The sequence below is a fragment of the Phascolarctos cinereus genome, unplaced genomic scaffold (assembly GCF_003287225.1).
Source record: "Phascolarctos cinereus isolate Bilbo 61053 unplaced genomic scaffold, phaCin_HiC Scaffold_4;HRSCAF=312, whole genome shotgun sequence".
Taxonomy (NCBI): domain Eukaryota; kingdom Metazoa; phylum Chordata; class Mammalia; order Diprotodontia; family Phascolarctidae; genus Phascolarctos; species Phascolarctos cinereus.
Window position 1 is genome coordinate 537,211,448 of NW_027555847.1, and position 21,228 is coordinate 537,232,675.

The 21,228-nt window shown below is 35.1% G+C and overlaps 1 protein-coding gene across 6 annotated transcripts in view; it reads right to left on the reverse strand.

Moving 5' to 3' along the window:
• FBXO15 (F-box protein 15) overlaps positions 1 to 21,228 on the reverse strand; it is a 106,303-nt gene that overhangs the window by 61,192 nt on the left and 23,883 nt on the right. For all 6 annotated transcript variants that reach the window (XM_020997743.2, XM_020997725.2, XM_078153547.1 and 3 more), the window contains 2 exons: positions 16,624 to 16,728; positions 5,945 to 6,049 (listed from right to left, as the gene is read on the reverse strand). In XM_020997743.2, the coding sequence (XP_020853402.1) occupies positions 5,945 to 6,049; positions 16,624 to 16,712 (194 nt within the window). In that variant the 5' untranslated portion in view covers positions 16,713 to 16,728. The remainder of the gene's footprint in view (positions 1 to 5,944; positions 6,050 to 16,623; positions 16,729 to 21,228) is intronic.

The following is a 21,228-nucleotide window of genomic DNA, read 5'->3' on the forward strand; positions in this document are numbered from 1 at the left end:
TATATGCAATAATTACAATAATGTAAAATTTTTTTGAAGAACCCAAATACTATCTAACTATGACAACCAGTCTTGGCCCCAAAGAAAAGCTGGAAAATGTACCTCCCTCCTTTCACTGTATATGTGGCAGCCTATGGGTGTGGAGTATTACATATATTATCAGGCACAGTCAATATATTGGTTAGTTTTGCTGACTTGATTTTTTCCCCTTTTTCATTTGTTAATGTTTGTTAAAAGGCCAGCTTATTGAGTAGACTAGGATGAGGGATATATTTAGAAATGAATGTAGTATAAAAATAAAGCCAAGTTTTCTTTCAAAAAAATTCAAATAAAAAATTCAATGATCTCAAAACAATCAGAATTTTAGGCAAAGGAAATGGAAAAGGTTATGATGGTTGCCTGTAGGTTATAAAACAGTTAACAATGATGACTTGCCACGAGAAGTAGGTATAAACACAATTATCAAGGTCAGGAATGACCAGAAAAAAAGAGACAGGCAGACTATATAATAAAACAAAACTAACTACACTAAAAAAAAAAAAAGGGGGGGGGAGGCTAACCAAAAGAAAAATAATGAGAGTGCTAGACTGGCATTCAATAAATATTAAAAGAACCACCTGAAGGCCTCCAACAATTTCTGTACAAACTATGCAATAAGACATAGACCAATATGCCACATGAGAAAACACGGAGGACAATAAATCTGTCTAGGAAGAAGTTACCCAGTGAAATCACAAATCTCTCAATGCACTGAAGAAACTTCACTAAGGAAAAAAGAAAAAGGCCTTAAGGTAAACAGAGGTATTTGAGCAAAAATATAAGACCCTGGGAAGACTAAGATGTTGTGACATTTTCTTCTCTAAAATCTTTGAAAATGGATTCTCTTTCTCCCTGTCCCAAGTGAACAGACCACTTTCCTCTTTTCTTAGATGTTTATTTTACAATTAAAAAGGCACAAGATTTAGCTTTTTCAATTTCTTATATTGGGGCCCCAGACCAAAAATGCACCAACCTAAAAGTTAATCTTTTAAAAAGATTAGATAAAATTTAGACTTCTCCAGATAATCTGTTTCTATGTTAGCTAATCTGACAGATGTGATGTGGTACCTCAGAGCTGTTCTGATTTGCATTTCTCTAATCAATACTGATTTAGAGTATTTTTTCATATCACTATAGACAGCTTTTATGTCTTTTTCTGAAAATTGTTTGTTCATATCCTTGACCATTTATCAGTTGAGGAATGATTTGTATTCTTATTTGACTCAGTTCTCTGTATTTTCAAAACGAGGCCTTTATCAGACACTGGTTGTAAAAATTCTTTCCCAGTTTTCTGCTTCCCTCCTAATCTTGGATGCAATGACTTTGTGCAAAAACTTTTCAATTTAATGTAATCAAAATTATCCATCTTGCATTTTATAACATTCTCTATCTCGTTTGGTCACAAATTCTTCCGTTCTCCATAAATCTGACAGGTAAACTACTCCTTGTTCTCCAAGTTTACTTATAGTATCAGCATCAATGAAATCACAGGTCTAGTCCCTATTGCTTATTCCTATTAATATTTTAGATTTTATGTGATGAAAATAAGTTTTGATTTTGTGTTTTAGGTTTATTTGCACAGCACTGATGCTAAATATTTTAATATACTAAGGTTTATGCTCTGATTCCCTTTTTGTCTTTATTTTGAAGTTTTCTATTAAAACTAGAATCTGCAGTAGTTTATGTAATGCTGACACAGGAAATTTGGGATTCAGGAATGATCTTGCTAAAGCAAAGAAACATTATAAATAGGGTCAAGTGGTGAGTGAACAAATTTGAAGAAAGCAAACAATAAAATTTTGTAGAAAGAAAGAAAGAAAGAAAGAAAGAAAGAAAGAAAGAAAGAAAGAAAGAAAGAAAGAAAGAAAGAAAGAAAGAAAGAAAGAAAGAAAGAAAGAAAGAAAGAAAGAAAGAAAGAAAGAAAGAAAGAAAAGTGCACAGATAAGGAATTCTGACGCAGCATTGTCAGATTTTGTGACGTATATATTGTTATTCTTCAGTTATGATGTTTTATCCCTCTATCTCATACCAGTAATTTTGCTCCAAGCTGTATGTTCATAATTATGAGATACAGGGGTGTTAAAAGCAAACCTCATCTAGCCATGCCAGTAATCCCTGCTGTTGGAGGAGGCTAAACCTGCTGGATCTCTTGAACTCAGGAGTTTCAACTGAAGTAGGGCTAAAGCTGACTAAGTGATCTCATTAAATTTGGTACCAATATGGTGAGCCTCTAGGAGTGGCTGCCTAAGCAGGAGCAAACCAGTCCCAGCTGGGGAAAAAGAAAGCAAATACAAGCTTCTGTGTATACAGATGGACATGTCAGTAGCTGCTGCACTTCCAGCCTGGGTGACATAGGGAGACCCAATTTAAAATAAACTAAAAATATGCAAACTTCATCCATTTCACAGAATTGTGGAAGACTGAAGGAAGATACCAGACCTGTGAAATATATGGCCCAAGAGCCACTTGCAGCCTGCCAAAGGATTTTGGTGGCCCGAGAAAAATGTAGAGGATGTAAAAGAAAATGAAGATGTAACAAGTGCTTTGTCCATGCCCTGATTAACTCGCCTTCCACTAGTCGCTATTGGGCCAATCATGTAACTTTACAGATGGGTTGCCACTGCATACTCTCTCCTGTTTGTCACATGACCCTCAGCAACCAATCATCATCAGTCTGTCTCTAGTCTGAGAGAAGCAATTTCATGAAAAAATCTTAAGTAAAGAGTGTAATTAATTGATATTAATTGAAATTTCATTTTTATTAATATGGTTTATTTGCAAAATATTTTAATCATTAATCATACCTTTACTTGGAAAATGAGCTGCTAACAACCTATCTGTGGCCCAAAGAAGTTAAGCCTATTTTAATTTTGTCCCCTACCTACTGCCAAGTTGTGCAGATCTGATCTATACTGATCTAAAGGTCAAACCCAGATGTTACTTTTCAAAAACTTAAAGTTTAAAAAAAAAACTTGAAACAAATTCCTAACATCAGATGTTCTTTTAATGATTTAACTTTTTTTCATGGAATCTTACCACTGGAAAGAACTTTAGAGGTTATTTATGTATTTAGTCTACCTGTATACCTTACTTCTAAATGTAGAGAGGAAAATAATGTTAAAGATGCAAGTTGGTCAAGATTTTGCTTATTCCTCAGAATTTCACAAAAGGTATTATGGATTTTTTATATAAGGTTGTGTTTAAAATTTATACCTCACCCAAAGTGAAACATCTCTATAAAGCATATATTAAGCTTTGTTTTGGAAAAATAGTTTTGAAACAGCAATACAATATTTCACTACAGTACACAGTACCTCTTCTTCCCTCTCTAGAGAATTCTTAGAAAAATTCATTGAATTGCTTGATTCAGCTTATCAACTAAATTCTTACTAACACTATGAAATATTACTAATCATCTTCTTAACTATATTTTTTAAAACTGTACTTGGATTTTTAAAGCAAGATATAAATGCAAACAATGGAAATCATTCCAAGAGCTTCATATGACATTAGCTACTACTTCGTTTTAGGGTATTTGCTATTACATCAGTTTTCCTCAATTTTCACAGAAATGACAAATGTATTTTTAAAGGAGGGGGAATAAGATTCCCTATGTCCTCAATGTTTACAATCACAACTGAAGTGGTTACCTGTAAGCAAGTTTTAACATATAAGATAATTTAAACTCTAATTCTTTTCAAACTCTCTGACTGGGTCAAGAAAGGAAACTGAATATATAAACAAGCTAGATAACCATTCTAGGTGGGTGAAATGTCAACAGTTTAATAATTCAGAAATAGGGTAACACAGATAAGGTAGCCAGAAGAAAAAGAATCAAACCAGATACATAACTAGTAATTCCATTTGAACTTGAGGATAAGGGAAATGGAGAGAAATGTATTCCATTCCCCCTTTCCCCCTTCCCCAAATGGCTATGTTGGAGAAACTGGACACGAAGGAGAGAATGGATCCATCTGGGAACAGAGAAAATACACTGAGGACAGACAGATGTGGAGAAATAGTCACTACCCAAGCAAGGGAGGAAGCAGCTTCAAAGAATATAACCCACTAGTGGCAGAGAGAAGCACCAACTATGGACTGAAAAAAGTAAATCTTAGGAGTCCAAATGAGTTACTAATCCCACCCCCACCTGATGCACATGCACCTCGGTATCAGTAAACTAAATTTGAGTCCACTAACTTGTTGAGCCCATGGATGTGTGTATTTGTAAAAACGTGCACCCTAAACTTTTATGGGGAATGTTCTAACTATACCATCTTACTAAATGCTGTTGCTAACAAAGCTAATTCAGTTTGCTGACCAGTTAACTGAAAGGACTCTGGTAGGTGCTCTCGAACTAAGGTAATAGGAACTGTACCCACAGCACAAGCAGTAAAAGCCACCTCTTTGTGACCTAACTTTTGAATACAAATAGGGGGAGTGGTCTCACAGAAGTGTTAAATATAATTCTGACTTTCCAATAAGAGGAATGAAGTTTAAATTCTAGCTCTGCTACTTATTACCTGCATGGCCTTGGTTAAGTTATTTAACCTCTCTAAACTTGTTTCCTCATCTGTAAAATGAGGGGTGAAATAATTTTTAAAAATGAAAAGTAAAACCCCTGCCAGGAAAAAAAAGAGGGAAAGGACCCCCTACTCAATAAATTCTAGTAGCTCCCTAACACCTCCAAGATCAAAGACTCCTTTGCTTGTGGTTCAGATCCTTTCATAGCCTAGCCCCTTTCCATCTTTCCAGTCTTCTTACATCATATGTGCCCACCTGCTCCCCCCGACCATGTATTCTGCCACATAGTGACACTAGCCTCCTTGCTTCCATTGATAAGACACTTCATCTCTCCTTTTTTGCTAACTGTCCCTTCTCATCTTCCTTTCCCGACTTCCTTCAAGTCTAAAATCCTACATTCTAAAGGAAACTTTTCTCAATGTCTTTAAATTCTAGTACCTCTCCCCACTGGTTATTTCTTAATTCATCCTACATGTATTTGTACATAGTTGTCTACATGTTGTCTCCCTTTTAGGATTATGAATTCTTCGAGGGCAGGGAATGTTTTTTGCCTTTATTTGTATCCCTAGTGCTTGGTGTGGTGCCTGGCACATAACAGGCTCTTTATAAATGCTTACTGACTGATATGCCAAAAAAAAAAAAAAAGGTATGCACTTCTTTTTGTGGTATCAAAGAATCTAACCTAAGGGAGTACCTATTAATTAGGCAGTGCTGAGGAAATTTTTTTGTGTGTGAGGTAATTAGAATTAAGTGACTTGCCCAGGGTCACACTGCTAGTGATATCATGTGTTTGAGGTCGAATTTGAACACAGGTCCTCCTGACTTAAGATACATGAATGTAATGGATGTGGTATAAGATTTTATTCCAATCTAATTCATTAAATTGTAAGCTCTTTGAAGGAAAAAAAAAACTAAAAAGAAAATAGATGTCGCCCTAGTTCTCCCTACTCCAATTTATCCCTTATACCAGGGGATCTTGTGATACGCATATGAAAATGAGTAAGATACTCCTTATTTTCCTGCAATTATAACTTTGCTCAGGCTTTCTACTATGTGTAATACCTTTTCTAAGTTTATCTGACCCAAACTTATCCATTCTTTAAAGTTAAATTCAAATGCTACTCCCCATATGAAGCCTTTCTTGGTGCCTCTAGGAATGACAGCCCTACTGTCATCTTGGATGTCACAGATATCACTCCATCTCATGTCTCTAAGCCCTTACTTAGTAGTGTGTATTATGGATACCTGTGTCCTATCCCCTAGTTAGACTGATCCTGACTCTAAAGTTTACATACCCCCAAGACCTAGTCCAAGGCCCTTTATCCATAAAAGGCGATTAATAAAAAATTACAATATTGAATTGTTATGCTTTTCTTCTTACTTGTCATTGGCCAAAGAATAGAAGCGCTTGTTCACACAGCCAATGCACAAAAGGGTAACAGCATCCAAGTAAGAAAATATCTTCAGTAGGATCTCAGAGGGCATACTAAGGAAAAAGGAGAGAGGAAAAAAATGTAAGTTTTTATCTGCAAATTAGTTTTCTCTGCTAAAGAAACTAAGAACAGTAACAGTTCCTACCAACTGTAAATGAATGCAAAATTCAAGGAGAGAGGGAGGGAGCAAACATTTATCAAGAGCCTACTATGTGCCAAGCATTAGGCTGAAGGCTTTACAAATATTATCTCGTTTGACCCTTACAACCACCTTGGGAGGTAGATGTTATTATTATCCATATTTTATAGTCGATCAAACAGACAGAAGTTAATTTACCCAGAGGCAGTAATGGGCAGCTAGGTGGTGAAGAAGACAGAGGACCGACCCTGGACTAAGGAGGACCTGAAATTTGGCCTCAGACAGTTACTAGCTGTGTGATCCTGGGCAAGTTACTTAACCCTGTTTGCCTCAGTTTCTTCATCTCTAAAATGAGGTGGAGAAATGGAAAATCACACCATTATCCTTGCCAAGCAAACTCTAAATGGGGTCACAGAGAATTGGACTCAACTATAACACACAGCTAGTGTCTAAGGTCACATGTGAACTCAGGTCTTCCTTACTTCAAGTCCAATGCTCTATCCACTGTACCAACTAGCTGCCTTTAAGGTAATTTGTATCACTACCCTTCCTTGTTTTCTTTATTGGAAATAAAAAATTCTTTCCTCATGAACTTTTCAATAATCCAATAAAGTGACCCAAAAGCATAACAAAAAAACTAGCTGTGTTTCTTACAAACGAAACTCCAACTTTAATTTCCAGGCCTTTGCAGAAACTCTCCCCATGTACTTCTTCCTTCCCTCTTCCTCTTAAAACTTCTCATTTCCTTCAAAGTTCAGTTCAAGTTCTTCTACATGAGGCCTTTTCTGATCCCTCCCCTAGACATTTATATCTTCTCCCAAGAAAATCATCTCGTATTTAAACATTTATTTTGTACAAATGTATGCCTTTACACGTTGTCTCCCCTAATTTACTACTTAAAGGCAAAGACAATTTCACTTTTTTCTTTTAATTCCCAGCATTTAGCATAGTGTCTAGCATACAGTAGGTTCTTGATAAATATCCACTGACTGGGTTTGGCACTTTTTAATCAGTACAGTTTAGTAACTATATCTCAGAGGACTTCAGAGACTCTCACAAGAAGGTTACTATTGGTTTATATCAGGATTCATGGGATCATAAACTGGAAAACACATCCTTTACTAATACAAAGAAAAATATTTTTAAAGCCTACTAGAAAATGATTTAGTATTTCCCAATTTATTTGAAATCACACTCATTACAATTAGAGATCACAGACTTACCATTTGACCATCCTTACCTTTCCCACATTCATCCATTTTTAATTCAGTCCTCCTCAAGAGTAACCACCAAATCTTTCACATGACTTTCTTGGTACTTCAAGGTGAAATCAGGTTCCTACAAGGTTTTCTGAAGGGTTTAAGCGTTTACTCGACTAAGGGAAATAGTTAGGCCTAATGTTCTCCCAAGGTCCCTTCCAGATAGATAGATCTTATGATTCTATGAAACATTACAATTGTATAATAGCCTGTGGGGAGTTCCTGACATTGAAGGCCCTAGGAACAGGTTCAGCAAACCTTAAACAGAAGGATAAGTACAAAGTGGAAAAGACAAAACTACCAGGCAACACAAACTCTGACCAACATAAAAGGATTACCCGAATCACATAACTGCCTCCCTATGGTGATTCAAATGGAGAAAATGTGTCTTCCCAAACCTTAATTATGAAAAAATACCGATCAACTATCTCACAGGAATCTGCTAGTCTTCCAAGTTTTGTTTTGCTTTTTTTTTTTTAATGACAGGCTCAGAATATACAATTAATGCAGGATATGTTTTCACAAAACATCTGAGACAGAAAGAAGCCACTGACAGGGAATTTTCTCAACTAAGAGGATTATAACTTCTTTGTAGAGGGTATCAAAGATGGGAGGACAAACTGAAAGCCAAAAAAAACGTATTAGCATGCTAAGGAAACTGCTGATTGCAGCAACAATCTCCTAATGCACGGATTTTTATATTTTAGATTTCTATAACCTTCTATGCCCCCTTAGAGTACACAGCCAATCAGCAGCATTCTTTGGAAACTTAGGACAGAGAAGTAATACTTTTCACAAGAAAAGGGGGGGAGTCAATGAAGATAGAAAAGGGGGACTTCTGGAGCAATATCTACTATGCAGCTGGCAGGGTTTGGTGTCAGCATGAGAAGATATTCCCTGTTCCAGGGAAGAAGACAAGAAAAGGTAACCAAATGCTTTTACGGTTGTAAAAGTCCTTTTAGACAAAACCTCAGGAATGACGTAACCATTTACGTAAGACTGTCGGTGTCTCTTGTCCAAGGACAACAAATAATTAAAGCAGTGGATGATACTAACCACTTTATAGTTATACCAACAATCTTATTTCTCCTTACTTTCTACTATTTTGCCACCAGGTAGTTGGGGGATTTCTACATTGTTAATCTATCCAGATGTCATGATTGATTGTAGATCCTATTTCCTCCCCACTCTAGTCCTACTCATAACTGCATTAGTACTATCATCTGCCCCAAAACTTTCAAAGGTTCTTTACTGACTATTGAAAAGTTAAAAATTCTATTCCCTGGGATTCAAAACCCTCGATAATCCAAAACCATCCTAAGCTGTTCCCCTCAAGATCCATATTCTAGCCAAAATGAACACATCCTATACTTTACTACCTTTATCCCTTTGCTCATTTTGTTTGCTATGAATGACATGTAGGTGATCTGGGATGTAAAACATTAAGGCAATAAAGGACAAGGTCTGGCAAGCTCTGCCAGCTAGAAGAGTTTCAAGTAACAGTCTGGTAACAGGTTAGATCCCTGTCACACAAGAACCAACCTAGCTAAAAATTCACTGATGCCAATCACTAGGTGGAACAGAGTGATGACTTTTCAACTACTACAACTCTAAGAGTTCCACAACAAAACCACATTTCCTTAAAGTACCGAGACATTTTTTTCAATGTGCACTAGAATAAGGACTCCTATCTAACGACAAATAAAGCTGGAAAAGCATCCATACATTTTATTATTGTTGCTGACCTATGATTTATTTCATTGCTACAGGAATTGGTAGCGAGGAAATTCCCTCTATCAATGTGTATCAGCAACTGTTTGGCAATTTATATTACTAGAGGGTCATCTGGTGCCCTGATTTTCCCAGAGTCACATAGCTAGTATGTGTCAGAGGTAGGACTTATATTTAGGTCTTCCATAAGGTTCTAAGTACCCCCCAATGAGCCAAAATACTATTTACTTTGTATAGATTTAAACGTGAGCATGCTGTTTACCACCAATAAAATAGAAGTTCCTTGAAGTCAAAGACCATTTCATTTTTGTTTTTGTAATCCCAGAACCTAGCACAGTGCTTACCACATAGTAGACATCTAGAAATATATCAGTTGACTGATAGATTGCTGACTCCAAAGCCCACTCTCTATTCACTATATGCCAATTTACTCTCATCAGTGAGTTAACAGTTATTATTGCTGTTACAGAATAAAGCTTCTGTCTTAGCTTTTAAAAAAAGATTCACTTTCCTTAGGAATTGTTTAAACTTTCATTAGATTGAGCTTTGATGACTGGAGAAAGTAAACTTCATTCTCTTCCTGCAAGAAGCTTCAGGGACACTGAATGACAAGAAATAATATTTTTTCCATGACTGTAGGAAAGATACATGTGCATTTATATACACAATATAAATATATCAACACATATGTATATATGTACCATATGTATGTGTACACATAAAATGCACATTTAACTAATCAATTATTTCAACAGAACTATGATTTCATTAATAAGGGTACTTCTTCCAACAGCTTAGAGACTGAGTTTATCCCAACCACACTTTCCTATTCTATGCAATTCTGGTCTATGTCCTTGCATGAATTCTGCATAAATGACATATCCAACACACATCTAGCCATCCCTTCCTCTAGGTCTTTTAAAATTCTATAGGTATCAGTGCAGCACTGGCTATTCATTAGTGCTGTCCCTCAATCTTTGAAATTATTTTGTATGTTCCTATTTGCATTTGCTCTTCCCATTAGCAATATAAACTCTGTAAAGGCAGGGACTCATTTTGTTTTGTTTGGGTTGTTTTTTTTTAACCTTAGTATTTAACATGCTACCTGAAACACAAACATTTGATAAAGTAATTTGTTATACATTTCCTGGACGCTACTTATCATGCCATTTCTTGCACCTAAATCTTCACTGGTAACATGCTGCAAGATTGCTTATGACCACAGTGTGTGTGTCCATTGCCATTTGGCTCACATACTATTCTGATGCTTTCGATACTATGGTGCTCTATGTACTGAGCACCGACAAAAGGATACAGTTAAAAAGATATGGTTTTGTACAGGAAAATAGAAGGGGAAGGGGATAAGAGAAGAGGGGGAGAGACAGAAGGGAGGGCAGACTAGGGGAAGGGATATTCAGAATGTATGCCATCTTGGGGTGGGGGGAGGAGCAAGTTGGGGTGAAAATTTGGAACTTAAAATCTTGTGGAAGTAAATGCTGAAAACTAAAAATAATTTATTTTTTTTTTATTTAGGCAATTGGGGTTAAGTGACTTTGCCCAGGGTCACACAGCTAGTAAGTGTCAAGTGTTTGGTCTGAGGCCAGATTTGAACTCAGGTCATCCTGACTTCAGGGCCGGTGCTTTATCCACTGCACCACCTAGCTGCCCCAAAATAAATAATTTTTTTTAAAAAAAATGCTGTCCATCCCCAGAGAGAGAACTGATGGAGTCTGTGTAAAGATTAGAGCGTGCTTTTTTTTTAAACTTTTATTTTTCTTTGGTTTTTATTTTGGTCTATGTTTTCTTTTACAACATGACTAACAGGAAAATTTGTTTTACATGATTATACATGTATAATCTATATCAAATTGCTGGCCTTCTCAATGAGGGAAGTGGGTAGGCAGGTAGAGAATTTGGAACTCAATTTTAAAAATGAATGTTGAAAGTTGTTTTTATATGTAATTAAGGAAAAATAAAACACTACATTAAAAAATTTAAAAAAATGTGAATAAGCAAAAGAAAAAGATACAGTTTTGCATCAGGAAGTATCTTGAGATTAATGAAAACTGCTACAATTTCTTATATACAGTTATGCCTACTTAATTGTTCTTATTCAATATTTGTTCCTGTTCATTGCTCATTTACAGTCATTGTCTAATAGGGAAAGGTGCAGACAGAATAAGCATTTATGTAGTTACTACATGCCAGGCACTATTCTCAGCATTTTACAAATCTTCTCTCATTTAATCAATTCTATCAAACACAGATGTATTTGTAGACAAACATATAGGATTTCCTACTCAATTGTATATTATAACCAGAACAACTTAATTTTTTGTTGTTTTTTTCTCCTTTTGTAGATGGTTCAACTTAGTTGAATGGTTACAAATATCACTGAAGAGACCCTACTGTATTGTGTGGCTTGAAACATTTTGGTGGCATTATTTTCAATCAATTGATACATTCTTCTCATTAAGATATCATATATATTTACCCTCAATGCTTTACAATTGTGTCAACCATAGCACAAACTTCTTCTGTATACAGTTGGTCTGGTCCAACAACTCTTACCAACTTTATCTTCCTAAGCGTCATTTCCACTTCGCAAACAGTATGTAAGTTTCAAATTCACCTGTGGTAATTCCATTGCTGTCTAAGTGACTACAGAAATGCTGACAAATCTGTTACAGTTTCCACCTGTTTGTTCTCTCCTTCCAAGTTTAATCTGAAAATTGTTCTTCAGATAGTATGGCTTAGTTGGATCTAACACCAAACTTCCTGCAAATTTATTTCCCCTCTGCTGTTTTTCATTATTTTGTGAGATGATATTCACAATCTTGCATTATTCTCCATAGTATTTCGCAAATGACTTCATACTATAAAATTGTTTTGCCTTTGGCTAACATGTCTCTGCTTGGTAAAATAAGTATTTGCTGGCTGTAGCAGTTTGTGGGTTCTTTCAGTATCCTAAAGCAACTTGCTGTCTCTCACTAATATTGTAACTCAATTTTTCTAGTAGTATACCATCTCATTTGTTGATTTATATCAAAAGATGTTGGAGATCTGTAGGATGTAGAGGGCCACAGGCTGTTCAACAGGTCTCACTGATGGGTGAAGACCCCTCTTGGGTGCTGATCTTTGAGCAAAGGTGGCCTGGTTCGGTGCTCCACTGTATGGATCTTTAACAATCTTTAACTCCCCTAGTTATTGTATGGCCATTAGCAGTCTATTCTGGGATTGGAGTCAGATAAGCGCACAGGACGGGCATGCACTGTCCTTGAGCACAGCATGGACTATACGTCATTGTAACTTGAGAAAGAGTTCCTGTTATTTTACTATATAAGTTAAGTGCTTTGCTAAAAATAAACGGAGTTGCTTCCATCCTGCCTCCGCCTCATCAATGCGCATTCGAGATAGAAAATCAAGCTGGTCTTGATTCATCAGGTGATTGGGAAATCCTAGGCCCTAAGGAGGCTCTATAGCCAAGTGAATTAGTTGTGCACAACAAACAGAACCAACAATTAATTAAACATTTATAGTTTTTATAATGAGTTCTTCTTAGTTCTCTCCTGTTCTCTCTTTTCTAACATTAGAAAGACAGAAAAAGGCCTGAACAGGACTGATGATCATTTTTCCTAATTCCCTGACTTGCCCAGGCCAATTTCATTACCTGGTGAGTCTATTAATGATAAATACCGCCATACTTATGGAGGTACTGGTACTCAAACATAGCGTTCTCATTTTAATAGAAACTACAAGACCTTAAATTCCACTAGCATAGCTTTCAAGATTTCAGGATTACTTCAAAGAAGCACAGCGAAGGTCTTTTTAGGAAATATTGAATACATTTCATTTTCTTTCTATATATATATCAATATGATTTAAAGAAGTTTGGAGGTTAATCTGAAACAAAGAAAACTCTTCAAAAAAGAAGTAAATAGAATTAGTCAGTACCATCATTAAATAACTTTAAGTATAATTCAGTAGAAAATCCTTATATAACACATCTCATAAAACACAGATAATCAGCTTTATAAAAAAAGTTCTAATGTATTTACTTTTTCTGGGTAATTAAATAACTGTATTAATAAGGCCAGTACATTTATTAATAAAAGGACGGTCATTTGGCCATCTCTCTAAGACCAAAGAACTCTCATGGTGGTGGGCTCACAATTTATATGCCCTTTGACAGGAAGGTGTTCCTGAGGGTGGCAATCAATTCCGATTAGTTAACAATTAATGAAAGAATAAACATTACAATGAAAGGGTGGACTATATTACAAGAGTCTTGGGGTACATGACTTCAGTCACCCAGATCTTGGTCAAAGAGACTTATCAATTTCCATATCATCTATCTGACAAAAGGAAGAGGGAGAATCAACACTTACCAGACCTGTCTGAGCAAACACAATGAGCAAAAATGTACCTGTTAGCCCAAACTTAGTTACTGTCTTTGATTAGATTTCAGCCATCCTGGCTGGGTAAGTGTTTTGGAAAAATTTCCAACACTGGTTGATTTCTGGATAAGGAAGTAGAAAAGGGGAAAACTTTGATCCTGGTACAATAATTAGTTATTAAATATAAGAGAGAAATAATCACTTCTCACATTCCCCCATTTGATTCTATTGAGAGACAAAGTCTCTTCAATGAAATCACTAACTGATATTACAAACACTTTATCAAGGGTTCTTAACTACGGAGCTTATAAGGGGAAACAATGTAAGTGGAAACGAGGAAAAACTGACAGGCACTTTGACAAAATAAAAGGGGGCCATCCCCTTTGGTAAGTAGACCTTACAGATAAAAGTCGAAAGGTGAAAAGTGAACAGTAAAATAAAAGTCTGGTCCCTTTGGTTTTTGGGAAACATCAGATGCAACTCTGGTTTATGTGTGGTCTCAGAGCAGTTCTTCTCTGGTACAGGTCACTTGTAAAGATGTTCTTCTCTGCTAAAAATTTCCTACAAAATTGGTCTTAACACAATTTTAAATGTATTTTGCCAATAACCAGGTCAAATAATGAAAGTCAGTTCAAACTTCATTTCTCTATTATTAGAAAATCAAATTAGGAACCTTTTTAGACCAGGGAATTTACATTTTAAGGTTAGCTAATTGTCGTGTGTATGTATATACAAACATACATATACACAGATGTATAGATGTATATATATAGATATAGATATGAAACTTGGATACAAACAGAAAATTGGAGCCCAATTTGTGTACTTAAGCATTATTCACTCCCCCATTAGGAAGATGAAATTCTGCAAAAGAATTAATAACAGAGCATTTTTTATGAGATAGACTCTAACAAAAAATTAATTCATTTAAAAGTTACCAGATATTGCTTTATATTGAATCCTCTCTGATGTCCTGCTGTGTACATGGCAATGTTTTTATTTTCTTATTTTGTATTTAAGTTTAAAATAAATTTAAAAACTAAAATAAATAAGTTACCAGATAAACTTCAGTTGTAACAAAAGGTTCTAGGACAGAATGCATAAATACAATGAATAATCAATTTCAAACAAGTTTGAGCATATCAAGTAAGTTACTTACAATAAAATATTTTCACCTTCTAGCCATATTCAAAGGAATAACCCTTACTAAAAATGGATCTCTTTTAAGTCACTTACAAGATAGACCACAAGCCATTCTTCTCCTGGGATAACTGTAACTGTGTGCTGCTACTCTTTTCATTAACACAGATGAGCAGTTATGATATTAACTTCACTAAATAACAGAATTCTATCCTAGTTTCACAGATCTTTGCATCATTTCTTATTATGCCCATACCATTAAGAGAAATTAATGGATCTTAACTTACACAGTAATATATAACTAGTAACAGGTATCAAGGCTAAATACCTAATTAGTTATTTGGAATATAGAAAGGACTAAAATTCTGGACCAAATACTTCAGATCTTACACCTGTATCTCACTATAGTAACTCAGATATAATTCAGCATTAATCTAAAAACCTAAAAGGTAAAGATCTAATATTGTTTTCATACTGATCGTGCTAATGTATTTATAAGGGGAACTACTGACCACAAATTTAAAGGTAAGTAACTTAGAACCAAAAAGAATAGAACAAAGAGAGATTCAGTCAGCACAGAAGTCAATAATGCAAACCAGAAAGTGACCACTACTTTGTTGTATTTTACCTAGTTGTCAAAACAGGAAGAAATGAGGAAGTAGAGAAGGAATCAAGCATGAAATGCTATAATTCTACCAATCATGTGTCCTTTCCAAATAAAGCTAAAAAAGAAAGCCCTCACAAGACATTAATAAGTCTCCAAAGAGGCTGCTTCTAATTACCTTCCACTAAGTTTCTATGAAGTTTATTCATTGAGGCAGCTAGATGACAGAATGGATGGAGTGCTAGACCTGGAGTCAGGAAGCCCTGAATTTAAATCTAGTTTCAGACGCTTCCTGTATGACCCTGGGAAAGTCACTAAACCTTGCTTTCCTCAACTAACTCATCTGTAAAGTGACGATAATATCAGACTCTACTTCCCAGAGCTGTTGTAAGATCAAAGGAGATAATATTTGAATAAAGTGATTAACACAGTGCCTGGCACAGAGTAGGCGCTTACTAAATGCTTATTTCCTTCCCTCACCTTTCATTCAATATTTCATATCAACAGTGTGTTATACTTTTAAATTAATTATTTCATATGGTGGGGCAGAAGAGAAATAGAAGGAAAAGGTCACTGCATTTACAAAAGAAGTTGAAATAATGTAGTAAGCAAAATCTGTTCTTCAAAAAAGTAAACCTTAAAGTTCATATTTTTAAATACTTATAGAAAAACTGACTATAGAAATGCCCTCCACTTCCTCCCCTAATATATATTATTATACAGCTATTCAAAAATCTATCACAAAAGATACTATCTCCTGAACTTCTCCAATGTTTAGGTCTGTTTAAGTACAAAACTGAGGTCCTTTAGCTTTTCTTCTCTGGCATCCAATTATTTTTCAAATTCACATTAGAAAATTGTACACTGCTTCCTGACATCTCACAGAGTATTTTATCTGATCACAAAGAGGAAATATCCTATAATGCTAAACTTGCTGTTGAAGCACAAGTTCTGAAGGGAAGATGATCTTTCAAACTATCTAACATCAGATAATTCAAGAGAATACTCTGCTTTCAAAGCAAAAAAAAAACTGCTCTCTCCCCCCTTTCTACTGCTCTCTACTCAGAAGAGAGAATAAATGTTAAAAGCAGTTTAACAACAGGAAAATTAAATTTACTTGCTACTTTTAAAGATTTAGTTTCAGAAAACTAGTCTAAATGATAATGATGACAGGCTGATGACTCACATCAACCCCTCTGTACTGTACATTCATCCCACACCCCCCCCTTCTATTTTTAAAGAACTCAAAGCCAAAATAGCAATTTGATATATAGTGTCATACCCCTTCTCCCCCCAACATCTCCTTCCCTCCTAAAAGGAATGGCAGTCAAAATGACAGACTACTTCTGTTACTTACCCTTCTATGTGCATAGAAAGTTTTGAGGATGACTTTGCACAATGTCTTTCACACATGGTAGACTGCTCTGAAGGCTTAGGATTAAGCATGACATCTGATCCCTTACTGAAAACAATCAGGAAGAAATTAAAGTTATATAAATACCAACTGGAGACTGCAAATGCACCCAAAAATGAAAAGAAAAAGAAAGAAATGAAAAGGCAATATATGAAGTATAGTAAAAAAAAAAAATTCCAACAGGACTAAGAATCCATGGCCCCAAAATTTATTATGGGGTGACACTGGGACAAGTTAAATCACCTTTCTGAGCTTAAGTACCCTCATCTGCAAAATATCTGTCTTGGGATTGACAAAAAACCCAAATAGGATAGTGTACTGTACATTAAGATCTTAGTAATTATAAAGTACTATGTAAATATAAACTGTTATAATATTAACTTGAAGGACTCAAACTATGAATGTTCCTCATATAACTATATTGTAGCTAAGAAGTCTATGAAATGTTGTCTTCCAAGATAAGTAAATAATAGAATAAAGTCTATTCTCACATTTCTGTTCTCATCCTGAGAGATGAACAACTGCTTATTCAGGGCTCTTAATACAATAAAAGGTGATTTTTCTGTTTTTAAAATACCTTGGGGGAGAGGGGTTAAGCAATCTTTCTCACTTATTCATTTAAAAAAAAACTGCTAGAAGATAACTAACAAACCTGGCAGTCTGATATCATCAAGGAAATTATGCTGGATTTGGAGAAAGATTGACCTGACATGACATAACATAACATGGCATGATGTAAGTTCAGATATAAAATCCTTGAGGGCAGGGAATGATTTATTTTTCCATTTCCAATATTTAGTATAGTCTCTGGTATATAGTCAGTCTTTTAAAAATACTTGCTGAATGGCTACTATGAAATATGTTTTACATGATTTCACAGGTATAATTGATATAATGCCTTCTCAAGGGCTGGGAGAGGGGCAGGAGAGAAAGAGAGAATTTCAAACTCAAAATTTTTTAAATGAACGTTAAAAATGTTTTATATGTAACTGGGAATACTTAATGAAATAAATGAAAATATATTTTTAAAAATACTTGTTGATCGAGTCAAGAGAAACCTGGGTTCAAATCCCTACTTTAACCTTATCTATGACACTATAGACAAGTGAATCACTTTTTCATCTGTAAAATGCGAGTGATTACATAGGATTACTTTCCTACTTGGGGTTACTATGAAGAAAGCAATTTATAAATCTTCAAGAGCTACAGAAATTGTTAACTATAAAAATAAAGCATCAAATTGGAGACATGTCAGCATATTTTTATTCACCATTGTCTACTAATCTCTGATGGACATTGGCCAGTTCCAACTCTAGCTACAACAATTATATGATGGCAGAAAATAAGTAATTATTTTAAAACTGACCAATATTTACCTGTATGTGATGAAAAATAAAACAGTAAGCTTACTTTCTTCCTCTCCCAGAAAAATACAAATCTAGACCTCTCTAATTCATATACAATTTTACCACATGGCCCCTGGAATTCACTAGAGTGAATTGAGAGTTATGTAAATACGTATTTTTACTTAACTGTTGTTTCTCTTTTGTAAAATAAACAGTGTACATACGATAAACAAAGAATAACCAATAGTAAGTATTTCCAAAATGGAACTAAAATGAAGTCATCTATGCATGATAGCATTCTCAAACACTGGTAAACTACAAAAAAAGGATAGAAACGTTTAATAAGAACTAAATATTCCCACTCCTCTTTTAATAACATTTCAAATTTAATGATATTTCACATATGAAGTTCTTTTACAATTTTTACAAAGCAGCTTCCTCACAACAACCTTGTGAGGAAAGTATTGCAGGTATCTAGTCCCAATTCAAAATTACACAATGGAGACTTGCTCAACACCATCTGAAAAGTAGCAAAACTGGGACTCAAACCCAACTCCTTTTCAAATCCAATTATCTTTTTACACATAGCTGAATTCTAGAGCTAAAAAAAAAAGTACAGATGATCTTGTCTAGTCCCTTCATTTAAAAAAAAAAGGACCAAGAAAAGTAATTTGCTTCTTCCCAGCATATCATCCTTTCCTAACTGTTAAAGTACCATTAAAAACAGGTTATCTCTAACTTCATAAAATGTATTAACCCTCTATTTCAAGAGGTAGCCAATTAACAATACAGCAGGTTCTTTACACCTAAATGCACGTGTCCATATAGCCCACAAGGTTAAGATGTACATTTGACTCCTAGACACTATTGATGCATATTTTCTATCCAAAATGAAAATTTTAGTTGAAGGAAAAAATAAGTCACTTTATGTTTTGAAGTGACACCCTTTAATCTGTCATTTGTGAACAAGTACAATAAAGAACAAAAGAAAACTGGTTCTGAGTCCTAGTTTTTAAAATAGCACTATACTAAAATGAACTACACTAAGTAGGAAAAATATTTTTATAATTTTTTCTATATTTCTTCTTCTATATTTCAGAAATTTTAGGCATTTTCAAATTTGTGGATTCCCGTAAGTACACCCTGTTTTAAAACACAGAATCACGCATTCCTTACTAATATCTAATTTTCCTGTTTTATCTGGAGATGCTAACAATTGCCAATTGTTTGGACGATAATCAGTCAACAAAATGATTTTTAGTTAATTGTCTTTCCTTTACTAATGAACCCACAAATCACAGATTACACTCAAGCTTCCTGGGCCAAACATAATAAAAGGCATTCTAATCATATCATGTTGTCACTAAGTTCACTCAACTTAAAAAGTATCGAAAGGGTGAAGACATAAAAATCTTTCTGTTCTCCCCTATAAAGAGGCAACAAAAAAGTCTAATTTCAGTAACAGTGGCAAATTGATTTAAAATTCACATTTCCTATTTGAGTTCCAGGGCATTTTTCTTCTAAACAAGTTATTAGTGGCCTTCTCAATATGCTATTTGTCAGAGTTTGTGGTATTTGTAATTCCTGAGGCTAGCTGATAATTGTGCTAAGAACTCAGAATAATTTTACTATCTGTGAACTAGAAAATATGGGTGCAACATAATATCCCTTTAATCTGTGAAGATCTGTTGACCCAGTGGGAAAGACAAGTCATTAGGATGCTAGTAAAAGACAAGACAGATATTATCTAAGAAGAGTACTCTAATTGTAATTTTACTTCAAAAGGCATTCAGATTTAAAGGCCACCTCTGCCAAGTGAGAGCTATCCTTTCCAGTGTGGAAAAAGTCTCCACTTAGGTCACCTAGAACAGTTGTAAAAGCTTACTTTGGTTACACACTACCCTGTCTTCTTTCTTTTCCAACTCTCTCAAGTATGTATCCCCACAGAAACACAGGAATCTTCAAAAATAAGTAAAACCAAAGAAATGGAACAGCAGGGGCAAAAATAAAAGTCCCAAAGGAAAAGAGATATATATTCCTGTACCAAATCATGCAGAACTGGCATACTATAATAATCATAATCATCACAATAAAAAAATTTATATAGTGCCTGCCTATGTTCCAGGCACTATATATGCTAAGCTCTTTGCAAACATTAAGTCATTGTATCCTTGCAAAAATCCTAGGAGGTACAAGCTATTACTATCCCCATTCCATTTTCCAGTTGTAGAAACTGAGGCAAATGAAGGTTATGTGATTTGCCCAAGACCACAAATCTAGTGTCAAGAGACAGGATTTGAACTTGGATGTTCCTGACTCCAGGCCCAGCACTTTATCCACTGCACAACCTAGCTGCTTCTAATCAGAGATATTTTGTACCAAAAGGGTGTTGAGGTTATATAACAATTCCCCAAAGTATTTGGAATTTGTGTTAGATAGCCCTACTTGATCAGACTAAAAAGCTACCAATGTGTGTATGTGATATAATGGAACCAACACTGTACATATCTGGGATCAGGGGATATGGGTTCTAATCCTAATCTATACTCTTACTAACTCTGTGATTCCGGAGCAAATCATTCAACCTCTCAGTTTCAATAATGATAAAAATAGGGATAAATAACATTTGTACTAGTTCTCTTACTCAGTGTAAGTAAATCAATCAAGCAGTTATTAAGCACCTAGTATGTTCTAAGGCACTGTGACAGGTATTAGGCATGCAAAGACAAAAATGAAATAGTCTGTGCCCTCAAGTGCTTACAAAGTATTGGGAGAGACCACATGTGCATATAAACACATACAAAATAACAAAGCAATTTCAGGACGAGGCACAAACAGTGGGAGAAATGAGCAAAGTATAATCTGAATGTGCATTGTTAACAATTTTACATGACATGTTAATAGTAGTTATAGATATGGTTGTGTCATATGCATTTCCATCATTTATATACACTGTCCAAGGTTAACTATGCTAAATCCAACGGCTTTTTCTCCATCCTTATCCTTCTTGACTTCTCGGCAGTATCTGACACTGGACTACCCCTAAATACTCTTCCCTGCTTTTTTCTGCTTTTCCTATCTCACTGTTCTTTCCGAGTTTTATTTTCAAACCATGACCCATTTCCCTGCTCCTTCCCATGACTGCACCCAGGGATCTCTCCTAAGCCCTCTTCTCTTCTTTGCACACTTCTTCAGTGATCTC